Raw genomic sequence first — 21,858 nt, forward strand, 5'->3', positions numbered from 1 at the left:
TTACTTACTATCATAAAATTGTTCCACGCACTTTTTAAATGGAGAAATATGAGAGAAGACATGGAGAAGATGTAAAGATGAAGCTCCAATTCCCTTTCAACCGATTGACTGTTTATGCTCTTCTCTGCATCTGGGCTGGAGTCACATATATCGAGTTGCTGCTCCTTTCGCTGGCTAAGACATCGATTGGCTGGGAGCAGTTCCACCGGAGCCGGGTTCTCAGCCGACGCCAAGCAGCCGGCCGGCCTGTCCCTCGGAGGGACCGGCAGAGGACGGGCACTCGCAGAACTGGGCGCCGGACGCTCCTCTTTGCGCTTCTCGGACAGTTTCAGGTTCTTCAGGTCGGGAGGTGGGCGAGGGACTGCACAGGCCACTCTGGGGTTGGGCTCCCCAGCAAAGGCTGCACCTTTCCTAGAGGCGACAGAAAGGCTGACTAATTTAGCTGAATGTGCATGGGGAGGAAATTGAAACTGCACATAGGAGCCCACCTGAAAGTCCTAATCCTAGTGTTTTCTAGTTCTGCCTTGCATTGCCAAATTCCAGTACTGTGCAAAAGTATTAGGCACATATATATAGTTAGGCTGCCCAAGACCTTTGCACAGTACTGTAGTCGTTTTACGTATTGCACTGTACTGCTGCCACAAAAAGAAACAAATTCCATGACATTTGTGAGTGAAGATGAACCTGATTCTGATATGGGTCTCTGTTGTGGACTGAGAGTGGGAAGGGGGTAGGGAGATGGGAATTTTGGTTGGGAAAAGCGGAAGGGAAAGGGGAGGGAGTGGGAAGCACCAAAGACTTTCTGTAATGATCAATAAATTAATTGAATGGAATCAAATGACCTTGCCTGGTATCTCAGGGATGGGTATGTCTGCACCCCTGGCAATCCTTCTCTGCCACTCGGCCCACACCCCTCCCTCGCCATTCCCAACATCCTTTGCTCCTGCCACCACTCGTTCTCTGCTCCATGTGGACAAATACAGTACTGTGCTAAGGTCAGCAGCACAACGGGTAACTAAGTCTTTTCCACAGTACTGCAGATGACAATAAATACTCGATCAGAATCATTTTTAATATTACTGACGCACAATCATTGGCCACTTTATTAGGTACACCTCTACACCTGCTCATTAAAGCAAATATCTAATCAGCCAATCATGTGGCAGCAACTCAGTACATAAAAGCACGCAGACATGGTCAAGAGGTTCAGTTGGTGATCAGACCAAACATCAGAATGGGGAAGAAATGTGATCGAAGTGACTTTGACTATGGAATAATTGTTGATCCAGACAGGGTGGTTTGAATGTCTCAGAAACTGCTGATCTCCTGGGAATTTCACACACAACAGTCTCTAGAGTTTTCAAAGAATGGTGTGGAAAACAAAAAAAACATCCAGTGAGTGGCAGTTCTGAGGGTGAAAACACCTCGTTAATGAGAGAGGTCAGAGAAGATTGGATAGACTGGTTCAGGCTGACAGTAACTCAAATAAACACGTGTTACAACAGTGGTGTGCATAAGAGCATCTCTGAACACACATCGAATCTTGATGCAACAGACACCAATTGCTGGGGGATCTCAGCAGGTCAGGCAGCATCTATGGAAATGAATAAACAGTCGACGTTTCAGGCCGAGGCCTTTCATTGGAAAGCGGATGGGCTTCAGCAACAGGAGACCATGAGAAAGATAATGAAGTGGTCACTGAGTGTATATTGAGTATACTTGACAGATAGACCTCAGTATGTGCGGTTGGGAGACTGTAGGTCTGACACGGTGGTCAGCAGCACAGGAGCGCCGCAGGGGACCGTGCTCTCTCCGGTCCTGTTCACCCTGTACAGATCAGACTTCCGATATAACTCGGAGTCCTGCCATGTGCAGAAGTTCGCTGATGACACGGCCATAGTGGGGTGTGTCAGAAATGGACAGGAGGAAGAGTATAGGAAACTGATACAGGACTTTGTGATATGGTGCAACTCAAACTACCTGCGTCTCAATATCACCAAGACCAAGGAGATGGTGGTGGACTTTAGGAGATCTAGGCCTCATATGGAGCCAGTGATCATTAATGGAGAATGTGTGGAGCAGGTTAAGACCTACAAGTATCTGGGAGTACAGTTAGACGAGAAGCTAGACTGGACTGCCAACACAGATGCCTTGTGCAGGAAGGCACAGAGTCGACTGTACTTCCTTAGAAGGTTGGCGTCATTCAATGTTTGTAGTGAGATGCTGAAGATGTTCTATAGGTCAGTTGTGGAGAGCGCCCTCTTCTTTGTGGTGGCGTGTTGGGGAGGCAGCATTAAGAAGAGGGACGCCTCACGTCTTAATAAGCTGGTAAGGAAGGTGGACTCTGTCGTGGGCAAAGTACTGGAGAGTATAACATAGGTAGCAGAGCGAAGGGCGCTGAGTAGGCTATGGTCAATTATGGAAAACCCTGAACATCCTCTACATAGCACCATCCAGAGACAGAGAAGCAGTTTCAGCGACAGGTTGCTATCAATGCAACGCTCCTCAGACAGGATGAAGAGATCAATACTCCCCAATGCCATTTGGCTTTACAATTCAACCGCCAGGAGTAAGATATGTTAAAGTGCCGGGGTTAGGACTCAATGTATTTAAGTAAACTACTTAAGAACTTTTTAAAAGCTATTATTAATGCTTTTTGAGAGGGTGATTTTAAATGCATATCATATTTTTACTGAGTTAAGTATTGTATGTAATTAGTTTTGCTACAATAAGTGTATGGGACATTGGAAAAAATGTTGAATTTCCCCATGGGGATGAATAAAGTATCTATCTATCTATCTATATCATGAAATATGCAGCTTTGTGGAAGCAGGACAGTGCAAGTAATGAAATAATAACTAAGATTATCTTAGATTAGTTTGTTTGTCATGTACATTGAACCAAAGTGAAACACATTTACGTATTAATATTTTTTTTCTTCTATATTCCGTATTGCATTGAACTGCTGCTGCTAGGTTAACAAATTTCACGTCACATGCCGGTGATAACAAACCTGATTCTGATTCTGATCCTGAAATGGGTCACTTGCATCAAATCAAATCAGTGAGGGTCATGCTGGGCAGCTCGCAACACTTGCCACTCCTCCGCCACCAGCAGAGTAGGCCCGCACCTCATCAACCCTAATCCGTACATCATGGAACGCGGGAGGAAACCGGCCGGCGCACCAGAAGAACTCCACGCAGTCGTGCGGAGAACGTACAAACAGCGGGAGGAATCAAACCTCGATCTTACTGCTGGCACTTCAATAGCATCATGTTAACCACTCCACTACCGTACCTCCTTTACATCTCATATAACCACTCCACTACCGTACCTCCTTTACATCTCATATAACCACATCCACTACCGTACCTCCTTACATCTCCATATACCACTCCACTACCATACCTCCTTTACATCCCATATAACCACTCCACTACCGTACCTCCTTTACATCCCATATAACCACTCCACTACCGTACCTCCTTTACACATCCCATATAACCACTCCCACTACCGTACCTCCTTTACATCCCATATACCCTCCACTACCGTACCTCCTTTACATCCCATATAACCACTTCACTACCAACGTACCTCCTTTACATCCCATATACCACTCCACTACCGTACCTCCTTTACATCTCATATAACCACTCCACTACCGTACCTCCTTTACATCCCATATAACCACTCACTACTGTACCTCCTTTACATCCATAAACCACTCCACTACCGTACTCCTTTACATCCCATATAACCACTCCACTACCGTACCTCCTTTACATCTCATATAACCACTCCACTACCGTACCTCCTTTACATCCCATATAACCACTCCACTACCGTACCTCCTTTACATCCCATATAACCACTCCACTACCGTACCTCCTTTACATCCCATATAACCACTCCACTACCGTACCTCCTTTACATCTCATATAACCACTCCACTACCGTACCTCCTTTACATCCCATATAACCATTCCACTACCGTACCTCCTTACATCTCATATAACCACTCCACTACCGTACCTCCTTTACATCCCATATAACCACTCCACTACCGTACCTCCTTTACATCCCATATAACCACTCCACTACGCGTACCTCCTTTACATCCCATATAACCACTCCACTACCGACCTCCTTTACATCCCATAGAACCACTCCACTACCGTACCTCCTTTACATCTCATATAACCACTCCACTACCGTACCTCCTTTACATCCCATATAACCACTCCACTACCGTACCTCCTTTACATCTCATATAACCACTCCACTACCGTACCTCCTTTACATCCCATATAACCATTCCACTACCGTACCTCCTTTACATCTCATATAACCACTCCACTACCGTACCTCCTTTACATCTCATATAACCACTCCACTACCGTACCTCCTTACATCCCATATAACCACTCCACTACCGTACCTCCTTTACATCTCATATAACCACTCCACTACCGTACCTCCTTTACATCTCATATAACCACTCCACTACCGTACCTCCTTTACATCCCATATAACCACTCCACTACCGTACCTCCTTTACATCTCATATAACCACTCCACTACCGTACCTCCTTTACCATCTCATATAACCACTCCACTACCGTACCTCCTTTACATCCCATATAACCACTCCACACCGTACCTCCTTTACATCTCATATAACCACTCACTACCGTACCTCCTTTACATCCCATATAACCACTCCACTACGTACCTCCTTACATCTCATATAACCACTCCACTACCGTACCTCCTTTACATCTCATATAACCACTCCACTACTGTACCTCCTTTACATCCATATAACCACTCCACTACCGTACCTCCTTTACATCTCATATAACCACTCCACTACCGTACCTCCTTTACATCTCATATAACCAGCATCCACTACCGTACCCTCCTTTACATCCCATATAACCACTCCACTACCGTACCTCCTTTACATCCATATAACCACTCCACTACCGTACCTCCTTTACATATCATATAACACTCACTACCGTACCTCCTTTACATCCCATATAACCATTCCACTACCGTACCTCCTTTACATCTCATATAACCACTCCACTACCGTACCTCCTTTACATCTCATATAACCACTCCACTACCGTACCTCCTTACATCTCATATAACCACTCCACTACCGTACCTCCTTTACATCCCATATAACCACTCCACTACCGTACCTCCTTTACATCCCATAAAACCACTCCACTACCGTACCTCCTTTACATCACAAAAATAACCACATCCACTACCGTACCTCCTTTACATCTCACATAACCACTCCACTACCATACCTCCTTACATCCCATATAACCACTCCACTACCAGTACCTCCTTTACATCCCATATAACCACTCCACTACCGTACCTCCTTTACATCCCATATAACCACTCCACTACCGTACCTCCTTTACATCCCATATAACCACTCCACTACCGTACCTCCTTATCATTCCCATATAACCACCCCACTACCGTACCTCCTTACATCCCATATAACCACGATCCACTACCGTACCTCCTTTACATCCCATATAACCACTCCACTACCGTACCTCCTTTACATCTCATATAACCACTCCACTACCGTACCTCCTTTACATCTCATATAACCACTCCACTACCGTACCTCCTTTACATCTCATATAACCACTCCACTACCGTACCTCCTTTACATCCCATATAACCACTCACTACCGTACCTCCTTTACATCCCATATAACCACTCCACTACCGTACCTCCGTTACATCCCATATAACCACTCCACTACCGTACCTCCGTTACATCCCATATAACCACTCCACTACCGTACCTCCTTTACATCTCATATAACCACTCCACTACCGTACCTCCTTTACATCCCATATAACCACTCCACTACCATACCTCCTTTACATCCCATATAACCACTCCACTACCGTACCTCCTTTACATCCCATATAACCACTCCACTACCGTACCTCCTTTACATCCCATATAACCACTCCACTACCGTACCTCCTTTACATCTCATATAACCACTCCACTACCGTACCTCCTTTACATCTCATATAACCACTCCACTACCGTACCTCCTTTACATCCCATATAACCACTCCACTACCGTACCTCCCTTACATCCCATATTACCACTCCACTACCGTACCTCCTTTACATCCCATATAACCACTCCACTACCGTACCTCCTTTACATCCCATATAACCACTCCACTACCGTACCTCCTTTACATCCGATATAACCACTCCACTACCGTACCCTCTTTACATCTCATATAACCACTCCCTACCGTACCTCCTTTACATCTCATATAACCACTCCACTACCGTACCTCCTTTACATCTCATATAACCACTCCACTACCGTACCTCCTTACATCTCATATAACCACTCCACTACCGTACCTCCTTTACATCCCATATAACCACTCCACTACCGTACCTCCTTTACATCCCATATAACCACTCCACTACCGTACCTCCTTTACATCCCATATAACCACTACTCCACTACCGTACCTCCTTTACATCTCATATACCACTCCACTACCGTACCTCCTTACATCCCATATAACCACTCACTACCGTACCTCCTTTACATCTCATATAACCACTCCACTACCGTACCTCCTTTACATCCCATATAACCACTTCCACTACCGGACATCCTTTACATCCCATATAACCACTCCACTAACCGTACCTCCTTTACATCTCATATAACCACTCCACTACCGTACCTCCTTTACATCTCATATAACCACTCCACTACCGTACCTCCTTTACATCCCATATAACCACTCCACTACCGTACCTCCTTTACATCTCATATAACCACTCCACTACCGTACCTCCTTTACATCTCATATAACCACTCCACTACCGTACCTCCTTTACATCCCATATAACCACTCCACTACCGTACCTCCTTTACATCCCATATAACCACTCCACTAACGTACCTCCTTTACATCTCATATAACCACTCCACTACCGTACCTCCTTTACATCCCATATAACCACTCCACTACCGTACCTCCTTTACATCTCATATAACCACTCCACTACCGTACCTCCTTTACATCCCATATAACCACTCCACTACCGTACCTCCTTTACATCTCATATAACCACTCCACTACCGTACCTCCTTTACATCTCATATAACCACTCCACTACCGTACCTCCTTTACATCCCATATAACCACTCCACTACCGTACCTCCTTTACATCCCATATAACCACTCCACTACCGTACCTCCTTTACATCTCATATAACCACTCCACTACCGTACCTCCTTTACATCCATATAACCACTCCACTACCGTACCTCCTTTACATCTCATATAACCACTCCACTACCGTACCTCCTTTACATCTCATATAACCACTCCACTACCGTACCTCCTTTACATCCCATATAACCACTCCACTACCGTACCTCCTTTACATCCCATATAACCACTCCACTACCGTACCTCCTTACATCTCATATAACCACTCCACTACCGTACCTCCTTTACATCCCATATAACCACTCCACTACCGTACCTCCTTTACATCTCATATAACCACTCCACTACCGTACCTCCTTACATCTCATATAACCACTCCACTACCGTACCTCCTTTACATCCCATATAACCACTCCACTACCGTACCTCCTTTACAATCCATATAACCACTCCACTACCGTACCTCCTTTACATCCATATAACCACTCCACTACCGTACCTCCTTTACAACTCATATAACCACTCCACTACCGTACCTCTTTACATCCCATATAACCACTCACTACCGTACCTCCTTTACAACTCATATAGACCACATCCACTACCGTACCTCCTTTACATCCCATATAACCACTCCACTACCGTACCTCCTTTACATCCCATATAACCACTCCACGTACCGTACCTCCTTTACATCTCATATAACCACTCCACTACCGTACCTCCTTTACATCCCATATAACCACTCCACTACCGTACCTCCTTTACATCTCATATAACCACTCCACTACCGTACCTCCTTTACATCTCATATAACCACTCCACTACCGTACCTCCTTTACATCCCATATAACCACTCCACTACCGTACCTCCTTTACATCCCATATAACCACTCCAATACCGTACCTCCTTTACAACTCATATAACCACATCCACTACCGTACCTCCTTTACATCTCATATAACCACTCCACTACCGTACCTCCTTTACATCCCATATAACCACTCCACTACCGTACCTCCTTTACATCTCATATAACCACTCCACTACCGTACCTCCTTTACATCCCATATAACCACTCCACTACCGTACCTCCTTTACATTCCCATATAACCGACTCCACTACCGTACCTCCTTTACATCCCATATAACCACTCCACTACTGTACCTCCTTTACATCTCATATAACCACTCCACTACCGTACCTCCTTTACATCTCATTAACCACTCTCCACTACCGTACCTCCTTTACATCCCATATAACCACTCCACTACCGTACCTCCTTTACATCCCATATAACCACTCCACTACCGTACCTCCTTTACATCTCATATAACCACTCCACTACCGTACCCTCCTTTACATCTCATATAACTACTCCACTACCGTACCTCCTTTACATCTCATATAACCACTCCACTACCGTACCTCCATTACATCTCATATAACCACTCCACTACCGTACCTCCTTTACATCCATATAACCACTCACTACCGTACCTCCTTTACATCCATATAACCAATCCACTACCGTACCTCCTTTACATCTCAAATAACCACTCCACTACCGTACCTCCTTTACATCTCATATAACCACTCCACTACCGTACCTCCTTACATCTCATATAACCACTCCACTAACGTACCTCCTTTACATCTCATATAACCACTCCACTACCGTACCTCCTTTACCATCATCATATAACCACTCCACTACCGTACCTCCTTTACATCCCATATTAACCACTCCACTACCGTACCTCCTTTACATCCCATAGTACCACTCCACTACCGTACCTCCTTTACATCCCATATAACCACTCCACTACCGTACCTCCTTTACATCCCATATAACCACTCCACTACCGTACCTCCTTTACATCCCATATAACCACTCCACTACCGTACCTCCTTTACATCTCATATAACCAACTCCACTAACGTACCTCTTTACATGCTCATATAACCACTCCACTACCGTACCTCCTTTACATCTCATATAACCACTCCACTACCGTACCTCCTTTACATCTCATATAACCACTCCACTACCGTACCTCCTTTACATCTCATATAACCACTCCACTACCGTACCTCCTTTACATCCCATATAACCACTCCACTACCGTACCTCCTTTACATCCCATATAACCACTCCACTACCGTACCTCCTTTACATCCCATATAACCACTCCACTACCGTACCTCCTTTACATCTCATATAACCACTCCACTACCGTACCTCTTTACATCTCATATAACCACTCCACTACCGTACCTCCTTTACATCCCATATAACCACTCCACTACCGTACCTCCTTTACATCCCATATAACCACTCCACTACCGTACCTCCTTTACATCCCATATAACCACTCCACTACCGTACGTCCTTTACATCTCATATAACCACTCCACTACCGTACCTCCTTTACATCCCATATAACCACTCCACTACCGTACCTTCCTTTACATCCCATATAACCACTCCACTACCGTACCTCCTTTACATCTCATATAACCACTCCACTACCGTACCTCCTTTACATCTCATATAACCACTCCACTACCGTACCTCCTTTACATCCCATATAACCACTCCACTACCGTAACCTCCTTTACATCCCATATAACCACTCCACTACCGTACCTCCTTTACATCCCATATAACCACTCCACTACCGTACCTCCTTTACATCTCATAGAACCACTCCACTACCGTACCTCCTTTACTCTCATATAACCACTCCACTACCGTACCTCCTTTACATCTCATATAACCACTCCACTACCGTACATCCTTTACATCCCATATAACCACTCCACTACGTACATCCTTACATCCATATAACCACTCCACTACCGTACCTCTTTTTACATCTCATATAACCACTCCACTACCGTACCTCCTTTACATCCCATATAGCCACTCCACTACCGTATTACCCTCCTTTACATCCCATATAACCACTCCACTACCGTACCTCCTTTACATCTCATATAACCACTCCACTACCGTACCTCCTTTACATTCCCATATAACCACTCCACTACCGTACCTCCTTTACATCCCATATAACCACTCCACTACCGTACCTCTTTACATCCATATAACCACTCCACTACCGTACCTCCTTTACATCCCATATAACCACTCCACTACGTACTCCTTACATCTCACATATAACCACTCCACTACCAGTACCTCCTTTACATCTCATATAACCACTCCACTACCGTACCTCCTTTACATCTCATATAACCACTCCACTAACCGTACCTCCTTTACATCCCATATAACCACTCCACTACCGTACCATCCTTTACATCTCATATAACCACTCCACTACCGTACCTCCTTTACATCCCATATAACCACTCCACTACCGTACCTCCTTTACATCTCATAGTAACCACTCCACTACCGTACCTCCTTTACATCTCATGTAACCACTCCACTACGCGTACCTCCTTTACATCCCATATAACCACTCCACTACCGTACCTCCTTTACATCCCATATAACCACTCCACTCTACCGTACCTCCTTTACATCCCATATAACCACTCCACTACCGTACCTTCCTTTACATCCCATATAACCACTCCACTACCGTACCTCCTTTACATCCCATATAACCACTCCACTACCGTACCTCCTTTACATCCCATATAACCACTCCACTACCGTACCTCCTTTACATCTCATATAACCACTTCCACTACCGTTCCTCCTTTACATCTCCATATAACCACTCCACTACCGTACCTCCTTTACATCCCATATAACCACTCCACTACCGTACCTCCTTTACATCCATATAACCACTCCACTACCGTACTCTCCTTTACATCTCATATAACCACTCCACGTACCGTACCTCCTTACATCCCATATAACCACTCCACTACCGTACCTCCTTTACATCTCATATAACCACTCCACTACCGTACCCTCCTTTACATCTCATATAACCACTCCACTACCGTTCTCCTTTACATCTCATTAACCACTCAGCTACCGTACTCCTTTACACTCCCATATAACCACTCCACTACCGTACCTCCTTTACATCTCATATAACCACTCCACTACCGTACCTCCTTTACATCCCATATAACCACTCCACTACCGTACCTCCTTTACATCTCATATAACCACTCCACTACCGTACCTCCTTTACATCTCATATAACCACATCCACTACCGTACCTCCTTTACATCTCATATAACCACTCCACTACCGTACCTCCTTTACATCTCATATAACCACTCCACTACCGTACCTCCTTTACATCTCATGTAACCACTCCACTACCGTACCTCCTTTACATCCCATATAACCACTCCACTACCGTACCCTCCTTTACATCCCATATAACCACTCCACTACCGTACCTCCTTTACATCCCATATAACCACTCCACTACCGTACCTCCTTTACATCCCATATAACCGACTCCACTACCGTACCTCCTTTACATCCCATATAACCACGCCACTACCGTACCTCCTTGACATCCCATATAACCACTCCACTACCGTACCTCCTTTACATCTCATATAACCACTCCACTACCGTACCTCCTTTACATCCCATATAACCACTCCACTACCGTACCTCCTTTACATCCCATATAACCACTCCACTACCGTACCTCCTTTACATCTCATATAACCACTCCACTACCGTACCTCCTTTACATCCCATATAACCACTCCACTACCGTACCTCCTTTACATCTCATATAACCACTCCACTACCGTACCTCCTTTACATCTCATATAACCACTCCACTACCGTTCCTCTCCTTTACATCTCATATAACCACTCCACTACCGTACCTCCTTTACATCCCATATAACCACTCCACTACCGTACCTCTTTACATCCCATATAACCACTCCACTACCGTACCTCCTTTACATCTCATATAACCACTCCACTACCGTACCTCCTTTACATCCCATATAACCACTCCACTACCGTACCTCCTTTACATCTCATATAACCACTCCACTACCGTACCTCCTTTACATCCCATATAACCACTCCACTACCGTACCTCCTTTACATCCCATATAACCACTCCAATACCGTACCTCCTTTACTCCCATATAAACCACTCCACTACCGTACCTCCTTTACATCTCATATAACCACTCCACTACCGTACCTCCTTTACATCCCATATAACCACTCCACTACCGTACCTCCTTTACATCCCATGTAACCACTCCACTACCGTACCTCCTTTACATCTCATATAACCACTCCACTACCGTACCTCCTTTACATCCCATATAACCACTCCACTACCGTACCTCCTTTACATCTCATATAACCACTCCACTACCGTACCTCCTTTACATCCCAGATAACCACTCCACTACCGTACCTCCTTTACAATCTCATATAACCACTCCACTACCGTACCTCCTTTACATCCCATATAACCACTCCACTACCGTACCTCCTTTACATCTCATATAACCACTCCACTACCGTACCTCCTTTACATCCCAGATAACCACTCCACTACCGTACCTCCTTTACATCTCATATAACCACTCCACTGCCGTACCTCCTTTACATCTCATATAACCACTCCACTACCGTACCTCCTTTACATCTCATATAACCACTCCACTACCGTACCTCCTTTACATCCCATATAACCACTCCACTACCGTACCTCCTTTACATCTCATATAACCACTCCACTACCGTACCTCCTTTACATCCCATATAACCACTCCACTACCGTACCTCCTTTACATCTCATATAACCACTCCACTACCGTACCTCCTTTACATCCCATATAACCACTCCACTACCGTACCTCCTTTACATCTCATATAACCACTCCACTACCGTACCTCCTTTACATCCCAGATAACCACTCCACTACCGTACCTCCTTTACATCTCATATAACCACTCCACTGCCGTACCTCCTTTACATCTCATATAACCACTCCACTACCGTACCTCCTTTACATCTCATATAACCACTCCACTACCGTACCTCCTTTACATCCATATAACCACTCCACTACCTTACCTCCTTTACATCCCATATAACCACTCCACTACCGTACCTCCTTTACATCCCATATAACCACTCCACTACCGTACCTCCTTTACATCTCATATAACCACTCCACTACCGTACCTCCTTTACATCTCATATAACCACTCCACTACCGTACCTCCTTTACATCTCATATAACCACTCCACTACCGGTACCTCCTTTACATCTCATATAACCACTCCACTACCGTACCTCCTTTACATCTCATATAACCACTCCACTACCGTACCTCCTTTACATCCCATATAACCACTCCACTACCGTACCTCCTTTACATCCCATATAACCACTCCACTACCGTACCTCCTTTACATCTCATATAACCACTCCACTACCGTACCTCCTTTACATCTCATATAACCACTCCACTAACGTACCTCCTTTACATCTCATATAACCACTCCACTACCGTACCTCCTTTACATCTCATATAACCACTCCACTACCGTACCTCCTTTACATCCCATATAACCACTCCACTACCGTACCTCCTTTACATCCCATATAACCACTCCACTACCGTACCTCCTTTACATCCCATATAACCACTCCACTACCGTACCTCCTTTACATCCCATATAACCACTCCACTACCGTACCTCCTTTACATCCCATATAACCACTCCACTACCGTACCTCCTTTACATCTCATATAACCACTCCACTAACGTACCTCCTTTACATCTCATATAACCACTCCACTACCGTACCTCCTTTACATCTCATATAACCACTCCACTACCGTACCTCCTTTACATCTCATATAACCACTCCACTACCGTACCTCCTTTACATCTCATATAACCACTCCACTACCGTACCTCCTTTACATCTCATATAACCACTCCACTAACGTACCTCCTTTACATCTCATATAACCACTCCACTACCGTACCTCCTTTACATCTCATATAACCACTCCACTACCGTACCTCCTTTACATCTCATATAACCACTCCACTACCGTACCTCCTTTACATCCCATATAACCACTCCACTACCGTACCTCCTTTACATCCCATATAACCACTCCACTACCGTACCTCCTTTACATCCCATATAACCACTCCACTACCGTACCTCCTTTACATCCCATATAACCACTCCACTACCGTACCTCCTTTACATCTCATATAACCACTCCACTACCGTACCTCCTTTACATCTCATATAACCACTCCACTACCGTACCTCCTTTACATCCCAGATAACCACTCCACTACCGTACCTCCTTTACATCCCATATAACCACTCCACTACCGTACCTCCTTTACATCCCAGATAACCACTCCACTACCGTACCTCCTTTACATCCCATATAACCACTCCACTACCGTACCTCCTTTACATCTCATATAACCACTCCACTACCGTACCTCCTTTACATCCCATATAACCACTCCACTACCGTACCTCCTTTACATCTCATATAACCACTCCACTACCGTACCTCCTTTACATCCCATATAACCACTCCACTACTGTACCTCCTTTACATCTCATATGACCACTCCACTACCGTACCTCCTTTACATCTCATATAACCACTCCACTACCGTACCTCCTTTACATCTCATATAACCACTCCACTACCGTACCTCCTTTACATCCCATATAACCACTCCACTACTGTACCTCCTTTACATCCCATATAACCACTCCACTACCGTACCTCCTTTACATCTCATATAACCACTCCACTACCGTACCTCCTTTACATCCCATATAACCACTCCACTACCGTACCTCCTTTACATCCCATATAACCACTCCACTACCGTACCTCCTTTACATCTCATGTAACCACTCCACTACCGTACCTCCTTTACATCTCATGTAACCACTCCACTACCGTACCTCCTTTACATCCCATATAACCACTCCACTACCGTACCTCCTTTACATCCCATATAACCACTCCACTACCGTACCTCCTTTACATCTCATATAACCACTCCACTACCGTACCTCCTTTACATCCCATATAACCACTCCACTACCGTACCTCCTTTACATCTCATATAACCACTCCACTACCGTACCTCCATTACATCTCATGTAACCACTCCACTACCGTACCTCCTTTACATCTCATGTAACCACTCCACTACCGTACCTCCTTTACATCTCATATAACCACTCCACTACCGTACCTCCTTTACATCTCATGTAACCACTCCACTACCGTACTTCCTTTACATCTCATATAACCACTCCACTACCGTACCTCCTTTACATCCCATATAACCACTCCACTACCGTACCTCCTTTACATCCCATATAACCACTCCACTACCGTACCTCCTTTACATCCCATATAACCACTCCACTACCGTACCTCCTTTACATCTCATATAACCACTCCACTACCGTACCTCCTTTACATCCCATATAATCACTCCACTACCGTACCTCCTTTACATCCCATATAACCACTCCACTACCGTACCTCCTTTACATCTCATATAACCACTCCACTACCGTACCTCCTTTACATCTCATATAACCACTCCACTACCGTACCTCCTTTACATCCCATGTAACCACTCCACTACCGTACCTCCTTTACATCTCATGTAACCACTCCACTACCGTACCTCCTTTACATCTCATATAACCACTCCACTACCGTACCTCCTTTACATCCCATATAACCACTCCACTACCGTACCTCCTTTACATCCCATATAACCACTCCACTACCGTACCTCCTTTACATCCCATATAACCACTCCACTACCGTACCTCCTTTACATCTCATATAACCACTCCACTACCGTACCTCCTTTACATCTCATATAACCACTCCACTACCGTACCTCCTTTACATCCCATATAACCACTCCACTACCGTACCTCCTTTACATCCCATATAACCACTCCACTACCGTACCTCCTTTACATCTCATATAACCACTCCACTACCGTACCTCCTTTACATCTCATATAACCACTCCACTACCGTACCTCCTTTACATCCCATATAACCACTCCACTACTGTACCTCCTTTACATCTCATATAACCACTCCACTACCGTACCTCCTTTACATCTCATATAACCACTCCACTACCGTACCTCCTTTACATCCCATATAACCACTCCACTACCGTACCTCCTTTACATCCCATATAACCACTCCACTACCGTACCTCCTTTACATCTCATATAACCACTCCACTACCGTACCTCCTTTACATCTCATATAACCACTCCACTACCGTACCTCCTTTACATCCCATATACCCACTCCACTACCGTACCTCCTTTACATCCCATATAACCACTCCACTACCGTACCTCCTTTACATCTCATATAACCACTCCACTACCGTACTTCCTTTACATCCCATATAACCACTCCACTACCGTACCTCCTTTACATCCCATATAACCACTCTACTACCGTTCCTCCTTTACATCTCATATAACCACTCCACTACCGTACCTCCTTTACATCCCATATAACCACTCCACTACCGTACCTCCTTTACATCCCATATAACCACTCCACTACCGTACCTCCTTTACATCTCATATAACCACTCCACTACTGTACCTCCTTTACATCTCATATAACCACTCCACTACCGTACCTCCTTTACATCCCATATAACCACTCCACTACCGTACCTCCTTTACATCTCATATAACCACTCCACTACTGTACCTCCTTTACATCCCATATAACCACTCCACTACCGTACCTCCTTTACATCTCATATAACCACTCCACTACCGTACCTCCTTTACATCTCATATAACCACTCCACTACCGTACCTCCTTTACATCTCATATAACCACTCCACTACCGTACCTCCTTTACATCCCATATAACCACTCCACTACCGTACCTCCTTTACATCTCATATAACCACTCCACTACCGTACCTCCTTTACATCTCATATAACCACTCCACTACCGTACCTCCTTTACATCTCATATAACCACTCCACTACCGTACCTCCTTTACATCCCATATAACCACTCCACTACTGTACCTCCTTTACATCCCATATAACCACTCCACTACCGTACCTCCTTTACATCCCATATAACCACTCCACTACCGTACCTCCTTTACATCTCATATAACCACTCCACTACCGTACCTCCTTTACATCTCATATAACCACTCCACTACCGTACCTCCTTTACATCCCATATAACCACTCCACTACCGTACCTCCTTTACATCTCATATAACCACTCCACTACCGTACCTCCTTTACATCTCATATAACCACTCCACTACCGTACCTCCTTTACATCCCATATAACCACTCCACTACCGTACCTCCTTTACATCCCATATAACCACTCCACTACTGTACCTCCTTTACATCTCATATAAAAAATTAAACAAATAGTATGAAAGAGGAATAGTGAGATAGTTTTCATGGGTTCATGGACTGTTCAGAAATCTGGTGGCGGAGGAGAAGAAGCTGTTCCTTAAACATTGAGATGGAGCTTCAGGCTCCTGTACCTCCTCCCTGCTGGTAGTAATGAGAAACCATGTCCAGATGGTGAGGGTCCTTACTGGTGCATGATGCCTTCTTGAGTCACTGAGTTTTGAAGACATCCTCAATGTTGGGGAGGGTGGTGTCCATGATGGAGTGGCTGAGTTTACAACCCTCTGCAGCCTCCTTCGATCCTGGGCATTGGTACCCCCATACCAGGTGGTGATGCACCCAGTCAGAACACTCTCCACGGCACACCTGTGTAAGTTCACTCGAATCCTTGGTGAGATACCAAATCTCCTCAGACTCCGAATGAGGTAGAGCCAGTGGTGTGCCTTTGTCATGATCGCATCAGTCTGCTGGGATGTCGATAACCAGGAGCTTGAAGCTGCTGGCCTTTCCCTGAGGACGGCTGTGTGTGCCCTCCACACCAAGGAACATATTTTGCCAGGATGTTGCTAAGGATGCAGTGGTTTGGTTATGAGGAGAGACCGGAGATTCTGGGCCTGGTCTCACCAGAGCAGAGAAGGTTTATAGAGACAAGACTGAAATAAATAAAATTATGAGAGGTATGAACTGGAGGAAAATGTCCACCCATTTTAGAGATACATAATTAACTCTGAACTGATTCCACAACCTATGGACTCACTATCAAGGGTTTGACATCTCATGTTCTCAATACTACTTTATTATTATTATTTTGTATTTGCACACATTGTTTTTTTTGCACACTAGTTGCTTGTCAGTCTTTGTGTGTTGTTTTTCACTGATGATGTTGTATTTCTGTGCTTTGCTGTGAGTGCCTGCAGGAAAATGAATATGGTTACATACAGTATATGGGGTGTCCGGGGAGGGGTAGCTCCTCTGCTGTCGGGCCTGTCCTGCTCCACCCAGGGGCAACTCATCCACCTTGGTCCCCACCTGCCACCCCCACTCACCGGTGGCTCCAAATAATAGTTTGCGTGTGACAGTGGCCACACCCCGGTACTCCGCTTCGACAGGTGGGCTAAACCAGGTGAGGGTAGCCGGGAATCTCCAACCCCGGTGAGACAGGGATACGCCTTCCCCAGCGTGCAAAGCCAGTTCCGGCGGACTGTGGGAACATCAGATCAACTACAAGATCCAACGGCTGAGAAGGCGGTGCTGCAACATTTCGCGGAGAGTGAAGGGCATGGCAAAGCGCAGAAGGTGTCACCGCTACCCACTGCAGTTGAGGAAGTCTCCAGTTGTGACGATTCTTCGTACCATTGGACCAAGATTTTTGAGGCCAAGAGAGTGGAACTGCCCCAGTACATTGGCTTTTTCAATATAAAACCTCTCCCGTCATCGTCAGAAACAACAGACATCTGTTCTTTAATAATGAATTTACATTAATTTTAACTGTGGGAAACCTTTCCCATGCCAGAGTTAGACAAAACAAGAGGACGCGGATTAAGGTCGAGGAAGAAGAGATTCCGAGGGGAGATGGTTTTCACCCGGAGAGTGGCAAGTACCCGGTACGAACTGCCTGAAAAGCAGTCGAAGCTGAATAGCTGGCAGTGTTTAGCTTCAGCTCTACTTGTTACATGTACATCGAAACATTCAGTGAAACCCATTGTTGACTTCAAATTGTGCAGGGCAGCCCGCTAGTGTTGCCATGCCAACATAACATTTCCACAACTTACTAAACCTAACCTGTATGTCTTTGAAACATGGGAGGAAACTGGAGCAGCTGGAGGAAATCTGCGCAGTCACAGGGGGTATATACAAAGCCATACAGGCAGAGGCAGGAATTGAACCCTAACCAGTCATCACTGGCGTTGTAATGGCGTTACACTAACTGCTATGTTACCGCGATGCCTGCATTAAGAAGTGTGGAAGAGCGCTCGATTTACATGGGCATAGAAGCAAGCCAAGTGCTGGAAGGTGGGATTGCTGCTGATGGATCCCCAGTGGTCAGCAGAGAGTGGACTGTCTCCCTGCTCTTTGTACTCGAAAGAACAGATACAAAAGGCAAAGCTTGTCACACAAAAGAAATGCATCTGAGCTAGAGGATGACCTGTAAAAGCTACACAACACAAAACCAAATTAAAGTTGACACTAGGATAGTCTGAAAGGTCGGGGAAAGAGTCACATTACAGCATAAAAAGAAACTCAAGAATCTTGTCCTGGTTACTTCTCAGGCTCCACTGCCTTCACCTACACTGAGAAACAGAGTCATCCGAAACCTTCACCAGCACTTTGTGCTGAACCTAATTACACAAATGCCAAGCTGAATACATAAAAGACGATACCTCAAGGTTTTTCAGATATATAAAGGGTAAAAGAGAGGCGAGAGTAGGTACCAGTCTGCTGGAGTAATGAGAGGCAAAGAAAAGCAGAGAAACGTAATAAATATTCTGCATCACTCTTCACAATGGAAGACACCAGCAGTATGCCAGAAACTCAGGCTCAAGAGAGTGTAGTTGCTGTCTCTAAAGGGAAGGTGCTTGGGAAGCTGAAAGCTCTGAAGATAGATGTCACCTGGACCAGACAGTGTACACCCCAGGTACCCGAGGAGACTGTAGAGACATTATTAATGATCCTTCAAGAATCAGTAGATTCTGAAATGATTCTGGAGGACTGAAAAACTGGAAATGTCACTTCACTCATTAAGAAGGGTGGGAGACAGAAGAAAGAAAATTATAGGCCAGTTAGTCTGACCTGAGTGGTTGGGAAGATGTTGGAGTCAATTGTTAAAGATGTGGCTTTGGGATACCTGGAGGCACATGATAAAACAAGTCAAGGTCAGCATGGTTTCCTTAAGGGGAGATCTTGCCTGACGAATATGTTGTAATTCTTTGAGGAAATAACAGGCAGGATAGACAAAGGAGAATCAGTAGATGTTGTGTATTTTGGATTTTTTAGAAAACCTTTCACATGGTGCCGCACATGAGGCTTCATAACAACATGAAAGCCCAGGGTAATTTCAGGAAAGATACTATCATAGATAGGAAGATTGGCTGATTGGGAGGCAAGAGTGGGAATAAAGGGGGCCTTTTCTGGTTGGCTGTCAGTTGCAAGTGGTGTTCTGCAGGAGCTGGTATTGGGACCGCTTCCTTTTACATCATATGTCAATGTTTTAATTGACAGAAGTGACAATGGCTTTGGGGCCAAGTCTGCAGACAACACAAAGATAGGTGGAGGGGCAGGTAGTGTTGAGGAAGCAGGGAGTCTGCAGAGGGACAGCCAGATTGGGAGAACGGGCAAAGCAGCGGCAGATGGAATATAGTGTAGGGAACTGTATGGTCATGTACTATGATAGAAGGAATAAAGGTGAAGACTGTTTTCTAAACGGGGAGAAAATTCAAAAATCAGAGGTACAGAGGGAATCAGGAGTCCTTGTGCAGGATTCCCTAAAGGTGAACCTGCAGGTTGAGCCAGAGGTGAGGAAGGCAAATGCAATGTTAGCATTCATTCTGAGAGCGACTGAACTCCAAGTTTGGATGATGATTTAAGCACCAGGCCAGACTGTGAAAGTCAGGGTATTGGGGCATGAAGAAACAGGCAGGCTGGTTCAGCTCGCTGCTCTGCGGATGGTCTCTGTGTGGACGGTCTCTGTGTGGACGGACTCTGTGTGGACGGTCTCTCTGTGTGGACGGTCTCTCTGTGTGGACGGTCTCTGTGTGGACGGTCTCTCTGTGTGGACGGTCTCTCTGTGTGGACGGTCTCTCTGTGTGGACGGTCTCTGTGTGGACGGTCTCTCTGTGTGGACGGTCTCTCTGTGTGGACGGTCTCTGTGTGGACGGTCTCTGTGTGGATGGTCTCTCTGTGTGGACGGTCTCTCTGTGTGGACGGTCTCAGTGTGGACGGTCTCTCTGTGTGGACGGTCTCTCTGTGGACGGTCTCTGTGTGGACGGTCTCTCTGTGTGGACGGTCTCTCTGTGTGGACGGTCTCTGTGTGGACGGTCTCTCTGTGTCGTCGGTCTCTCTGTGTGGACGGTCTCTGTGTGGACGGTCTCTGTGTGTGGACGGTCTCTGTGTGAACGGTCTCTCTGTGTGGACGGTCTCT

At 45.4% G+C, this 21,858-nt stretch overlaps 1 protein-coding gene across 2 annotated transcripts in view; it reads right to left on the reverse strand.

Annotated features, from left to right (window-relative positions):
• c10h12orf56 (chromosome 10 C12orf56 homolog) overlaps nt 1-21,858 on the reverse strand; it is a 146,617-nt gene that overhangs the window by 37,515 nt on the left and 87,244 nt on the right. For both annotated transcript variants that reach the window (XM_073058797.1, XM_073058796.1), the window contains exon 4: nt 9-411. In XM_073058797.1, coding sequence (XP_072914898.1) covers nt 9-411 — 403 coding nt within the window. The remainder of the gene's footprint in view (nt 1-8; nt 412-21,858) is intronic.

Source organism: Hemitrygon akajei, chromosome 10, assembly GCF_048418815.1.
Source record: "Hemitrygon akajei chromosome 10, sHemAka1.3, whole genome shotgun sequence".
In the NCBI taxonomy this organism is placed as follows: domain Eukaryota; kingdom Metazoa; phylum Chordata; class Chondrichthyes; order Myliobatiformes; family Dasyatidae; genus Hemitrygon; species Hemitrygon akajei.